At 39.5% G+C, this 6907-nt stretch overlaps 1 protein-coding gene across 3 annotated transcripts in view; it reads right to left on the reverse strand.

The window, feature by feature from the left end:
• The window catches only part of PLD5 (phospholipase D family member 5), a 166002-nt gene that overhangs the window by 2190 nt on the left and 156905 nt on the right, over window positions 1-6907 (reverse strand). For all 3 annotated transcript variants that reach the window (XM_005416223.2, XM_005416224.2, XM_031059193.1), the window contains 3 exons: window positions 6003-6142; window positions 4111-4276; window positions 560-674 (listed from right to left, as the gene is read on the reverse strand). In XM_005416223.2, the coding sequence (XP_005416280.1) occupies window positions 560-674; window positions 4111-4276; window positions 6003-6142 (421 nt within the window). The remainder of the gene's footprint in view (window positions 1-559; window positions 675-4110; window positions 4277-6002; window positions 6143-6907) is intronic.

The raw sequence follows: 6907 nt of genomic DNA on the forward strand, positions 1-6907 counted from the left end.
AATTGAAACCTCATCACAATGGATAATTTTTCCTAAGCTTTCAAGTAAAAAAAAACCTTTTGTGAGGTGCCACACAGCAATTTTACTTAAATACACTTTTAACCCAAAATACCAGTTAGATACGTACCTAATGTTAGGAAGATGTCTGAAATGTCATTATAGGAAATGGAGTTAGGCTTTGGATGAAGAGCATCTGTACAGTATTTGCCAGGATTGACCATAGCTTTAGAAATAATATGGGAAAAGGAGAACACTCCATCTTCATTGGATTGCAGAACAAGAGAATATGTTAATAATTATACCTGCTTCATAAATTGTGTTATATTTGTGTTTTCAGTCTGTTTTAATATACTGAAAGCAGAATGTTGGTCTTGAGAAACCGATTCAGAGGGGAAAAAAAGGTTTAAAATGAGAAGAGTCTCAAAGTTCAGTCACCATCCAGGTTCCCAAAGAAATTAACTATTATCTTCAGATAAAGAACATATCAGCTGTAGATTTCTCTACAAAAGGTTGTTATTTCAGGATACAAACTAGAATTTCTTGCGATGTGGTTACTTACCAATATACGCAGCTCCATCAGTCACCATGTATTTGTTACGATTCAATTTGGGAAGGGAAGTGTTCTTCTGTTCTTTAAGGAAGCAGGCACTCTCTTCCTCAAGGTCAAAGAATTTCTGCCATAAAATAGAAGGAAGCACAGGTTAATGAGAATTGCTCTGTAAGAGACAGAAAAAATACAGTCTGTTCTCTAATCTTTATTGAAAATGAGTTGGTACTACAGAAGAGCTTGAGTGTTTATTGCCAAGCATTAACTTTAATAAAATGCTGCACATTGTATTTCTAATTAAACTCTCATAGTTTGTGATACTCCTGCCTTGACATTCTGAACTATACAAAGTATATGGCTACTGCATGCTAAAAGCAATACAGTGCCAGGTAGTAAAGGCTATAAAATGAAAAAAAAACCCATCTTTCTGTTCTCCAGGGTAAGAGCCAGGAAATTTCTTTAACTCATTTCCTCATTTTTCAAGGGACACTGGGGTTTGAAGTCTGCTTTAGGATTGGGATCAGCAGACACAACAACAGCTGAATTAATACCTCTGCAATCACACATTGCATAGTTTCCAACAGGAAACTTACCATTTCACAAATTTAGAAGCTTCTCAGGATTGAATTTGGTATAAAGAGATCAAATTTTCCAGGCAACAAGAGGAAGATGTTTTACCCTGGAGAGTGAAGTATGAGCAAGATTTATTTATTTATCTGTTTATTTATTTATAATTTTAGAGCTATATGCACTCCTCATCTGATCAGTAACAGACACAAATGAGAAATAATACACCTGCACAACTCAAAAATAGATTCATGTGGATGCTCAAGAGTAACTTGGCTGTAGATAGATGTTCCTTGCCACTCCCTTGTGTCTTCCAGTTGTCTAGAGACAGTTTTGTTCTAGGTCATAATTTTTGCAGGCCCTTTCAAAGCACACACTTTTCTCTGTTCAGCTCTGCACCCAACAGAGCTGGCCCCTTCCTGCTGCTCATTTCAGAGTTAGAGCAGGCATTCACACACACAGGATGCATTTACAGGGTCAAGTACACAAAACTTAAGGAATACAGAAATTAAAGTTCCAAGAAGTACAGTGGTGAGCTCTTCACCTTGAGTCTACCCTTTCTGATTCAAGCTTTAATTTTATGACCACATGTGCATAGGACAGAGCTCCCTGCTTCAGCAGCAGTTTGATATGCAGGTTACTCCTTGCCCTTTGGCTGTGCGCTTATAGCATTTAGTTAGTCCTCAAACAAAGCTTTCTAGGTGCAGGTTCTTCCAGTGATCATGTTCTTCAGAGTACTTGTATTGAGTTTGCATTCTCAAAACAGTTTCAGTTGAAACCATTAATGCCTCTGTAAATGGAACTTGGAGATGGTGAAAATGCCAGATTTAACAGGGTTGCAGTGCCCTAACTCTATACTTGCAGTAAGGCAACACCAAAACTTGCATTAGCTTGGTCAGAAACCAGGAGGAGATTCCCATCCAACAGAGAAATTACATCTGCATCTCCTTCTCCAGGATGACCACTGGCAAATCAGTGCACCCTGCAGCTGCAGCCAGCCATTGGCACTCCCTACAAACTTTCAAGCCAAACTGGTCTTTCCATAGGGATAAGGAAAAAAAAAAAGGAAAACAATCAAGACAAGGCATATCAGAAGGATCAAAAGCTAAATGAAAAATAAGAAGTTATGAGTATGCTTTGTAGGATGTATTATCCCCAAAAGAACAGGACAACAGGGTGATAGGAGGTCATGTGGTGCAGGTGTGTGTGGCATTTTGGTCAGAACCATGCAGAGGTATTGTGACAGCCTAGCAATTTTAAGTGTAATTTCAAACACTCAAGAATTTGTAAGAGGTTTCTCTTAAAATTGCAGTGGTTTTGTATATAAACACACACAATACAAGTCTGCAAGACAGTATTTTTTGTACTGAGGTTAGTTTATGTTTTCTCACTGCCAAAGCAGAACCAAGAGAGAAAAGGAATGTTTTCAATAGTTCAAAAGTTAGTTTTTTACTGTTTTAACCTATTCTTTCTCCTCCATACACACACATAGTTTTGTTTCACTTTGATCCTGGCTATAACAGATGAATACAGAAGAAATGCAGCTTTAAAAAGCAGTTGCTCATCTGACATGCATTTTTAGTTAAAAGAGTATTGAGATGGAGCCCATAGCACTGTTTTCAGCCAAAATCAAATTGATCCCAGCAAACTCTGACCCTTGGGCTATTACAAATACCAAGGGTTATTTAAGGCAGTGATTCCATTTCCCAGACTGGGAAATGTGATGCACAGCACAGAGGTAACTGACTTAGTGTTGTACCTTTACAACTCTTTATAGATGATTTTTTTACTGAAAGTTGTTTTTTTCTTTTCTAACTGCAGAGATTCTAGCTGGACTATTCACTTAGAACAGATGCTGACGAGTAGTTTTTTCCTTTTATCATTTAGTTCTTGACAAGATAAATTCTGTATAAAAGATTTTACCTGCTGTAAATAGATGGCAATGGATATAGGTATTAGGTACCACTTGCAAAAAAAATTTGATTATGTAAATAGAATTTTGATGGTAAATATGGAAAAAGCTAGAAGTTACTTAAAATTGAAGCATCTTACACAGAGTCAGCTATGTATGGGGTTTTTTGACTTAAAAACACACTTTAGGCTGCTTTTTTACTGAGGAAACTTATAATAACAACATACATTGTAACAAAGAAGCCTTATTTCTAGATATGCATAATACCACTTATTGTGTGTATAAGCAATAGTACTTCTTTTTTAGAATTGTTGTCAATTTTCAAAAGGCCAGAAGGATTTACGGGATTATCAATTTAGGAAATCAAAATAATCCAGCAGATTATTTAGAACTGTTACCTGAAAAACACAAAACAAAACCAAAAAAACCCCACAAATCCCCCTCCCCAGGATCCAAGGTGGCTGATTTCCAGTGTGCCTCAATTTCATAAAAGTGACATGTGTCACACTGGAAGTAGCACTTACCATACATTCTGTTCTCTAATGCATTTGTATGGTGTTTCTCACTTTCCCATACTGCATGTCTAATGTGGCCCCAGAGTGGCGTTTCTGGTCTTCACAGTTTTGAGTTTGTAGACTGAATTCAATGCAAAACCTTCATTATTTTTTTCTTGTGCTTTTCACTTGACTGGAGGAAAAGTAAATGCTTACACAGCTTAACAGTAAAGTTATGTGAATGCAGACTAAATAATATTTTTGTGCTGTCAGATTGACTCTTATCTCACAGTATAAACACGACCAGCGGCCACAGTTCACTCTCTGGGTTTTGCTGTGAGACACCACATGTGGTGTTTTGCATGGGCTGTCCACCACACTGACTGCCTTTTGGCACCAATGTATTTTTCTGTCTTAATTTCAAATTCTGTTACCACTAGGAGTAAATTATGTTCAGTATATAACATTTCCTGATATCTAATTGAATTTATGATAATAACAGAAAAAATTCTCAGTTATATTTTCTTGTTTTTTTCTTTTAGGGGAGTGGGGAATATCTTATATTTTAAAGCAATATGGATTATACTTACAACTTTCAAACTACAGCTTGGAACTTCAGTGCAAATAGCTTTCAGAGATGAAACAAAGTTAAAAGTAAGGGGATCTGTGTCTCTTGAGAAGCTGATGAGAAGTCGTACTTTAATACTTCGTAAAACCAATGCTTCTCTTATCTTCCCATCTAAATACGGCCAGTACCTGTGGAGAAAGAAGGTAACATTAGCAGAGAACTTAAAAAACTTTAAAACATTCGGGAGAGCCGCAGGCAGAGGGCGCTGCTGGCCAGCCCAGACACGGCCACACAGGCTCTCCCTGCTGGCACAGGTCAGGGAACTGGGACACCGCATCTCTCCCTGGCTGACATCCCTTCTTTAACCCCTCCGCACTGGGACCGCGCAGGCTAGGGGCAGCAATGCCTTCTGTAATTTCTCCTTGGGAAACAGAGCTGCTGTGCAGGGTGCCTACATCCTTCAGGAGCAGCAGATGAGATGGGTTGCTTAAGGAGGATGCTGTGCAATGAGGATTGCAAGAATTCTGCCCGGAATGGGATGGTGGCTTCCACGGTGATATTCTCACAATTGACAGTTAGCTCTGTATTCCTGACACTTGGTGGGAGCAGGTCAGGGCAGGGAGAATGAATCAAAGAAAAATGCATGTTTTCTACATTCAGCAACATCAAAACACCTGGGCTAATGAAATCTGAGCTCTACCATGCCAGAAGATAACTTAGAAGCACCAACTGGGAACTGGCAAGGCAGAGAAGCTGGGGCAGTGCCTCAAACACAAAGCCATGATGAAGGAAAAACGTTGAAGAATTCACACTGGTGGCTTTCCTGGATGCCCCTAATCCAGTAGAGAGAATAAGGTAAGGAGGAGTACAGGAGATAACATACAACACTGCAGTGGTTCTACATACTAAGATGCTTTCCAACATAAAGGAGAAGTAGGAGGGATACATATTGTGAAACTGAGGTTTCTACAGCACTGCCCATGATTCTTTTCCTGTGATGGAGGCTGTACATAAGGAGTTAATTGGAAAAACTCTCTCATGGACTTAGAACAGTTTATGCTTGGTATCAGTAATATGATTATTTTTTGAAAAATTTGAACAAAACAGCTCTAAATAGAAAAGAGTACATAGCCACATGTTTAGTTTGGCTTAACTGTGTTCAAATAAAATGCATAGATGGAATAGCAGGCTTTGCTAGATTCTAAATTAATTGTGAGCATTATCAAGAGTAGGAGGGACCAGTGGATACTTGCCTCCTGAGCAGGATGGTTTTGATGCACTCTGGCTCCAGTGTTGGGCCCATGAATGCTTTTTAATGGTCCATACAAACTGGCTGTTCAAAAATTATGTGGTTTTGTTTGTTTTAGCACCTCTCAGTTAACCAAACTGTGATATCCTTCAAATATAATTTATTCTGAACTGGGAATTTTCATTTATATGTGTATGCCAGTAAGATAATGACATTTCCTACACTGTATACAAGGCACAGCCAATTATTTCTCTCCTAACACACACACACACTTTGTCATGTTGAATATCTGCATGATATTCATAATATGCCAGGAGCTGTGGCCTCCGAATAGTCAATATAATAGTGTAAGAAATAGGATTTGTGTGTAAGCAGACTGTTATATTCCTGGATCCCAGTCACATGCAGATGGTCAGGCTAGACAATTTCTGATCTCCTTTAACAGGCAGATCCAAAGCTTAGGACCCAGAACTGGAAATGTCCTCTTAGATCCCAATTCTGCTCCCATTTAAGTCAATGGCAGGACTCTCACTGATTTCAATAAGAGCAGAATTGGGCCCCAAGAAATGGGTGCACAGTAGTAACTAACCTCCTGTGGGTTCATTTTCTCCAGCAGACCCCCCTGGCATTATGGTAACCAGCTGGGCCTGGGCCTGGACACTCACCGTTTGGCGTTGGTGTCGATGACAATGGGCAAGTAGTCCATGACAGCAATGTACACAAACTGCTTGGCATCATCAATAACACTGTAGATAGCTTCGATATCCAGGACTCTGTCCTTGGGGCAGAAGAGTTTAGGTGAGTTCTGTGAAAGGAAAAGTTCAAATATGGCATTAAAAATTATTTATTTTCTCTCCCCCTCAGTCTTCTTGAGATGAGAAATAGTATCCATTATTTTAGCAGAGATTATTAACTAATACCTTCAGCTGTCCTGCTAGAATACTCAAAGCTACAAAGGCAAGCTACTTGCTTACTTGGCCCTCAAAAGCCTCACCATTTAGGTGTAACTGTGAGTAAAACGCGAAAGACACAGACTTCAAAACATCCACTGTCATGAAAGAAGCTGTAATTGAAGTTACATTTCAGAGAAATTTGCTCCAAAGAGCCCGAGGACTGGTTTCTATTAGATGGAGTGTTCATATGTTCTTGCCACATGAGCATGATGCTTCACTTGTGAGCAGGAATTAAATGCTTTATGTCAGTGGCAGGGAGATGCTGCACTTTTGCAAGAAACCTAACTTTAAAACAAAGCTTCAGGGATGAATTTCCCGGTCCAGAGCTGGTACAAGCCCAGATTGCAGCTGTTCTGCCTTCTGTCTGGGGCTGTCAAAGGCAAGGTGAAGCCAGTGGAAATTGCTCATCTGTGGCAGAAGTGCCCAGGACTTTCTACACTGCTGCACAAGCAGGGAGAGAAAAGTGAACCCCCCTTTCAAGTTGTTTGTAGGCAACAACTTCATTCCTGGGACAGAGGTTGTCAAAGGCACTTTAACCCAGCTGGAACAGGTGTTTTCCTGCCACTGTATCACCTTCTCACCTTTGTTACTTTCTTGGGCTGCAGCTGACATTCAGA

This window comes from Geospiza fortis, unplaced genomic scaffold, assembly GCF_000277835.1.
Source record: "Geospiza fortis unplaced genomic scaffold, GeoFor_1.0 scaffold41, whole genome shotgun sequence".
Taxonomy (NCBI): Eukaryota; Metazoa; Chordata; class Aves; order Passeriformes; family Thraupidae; genus Geospiza; species Geospiza fortis.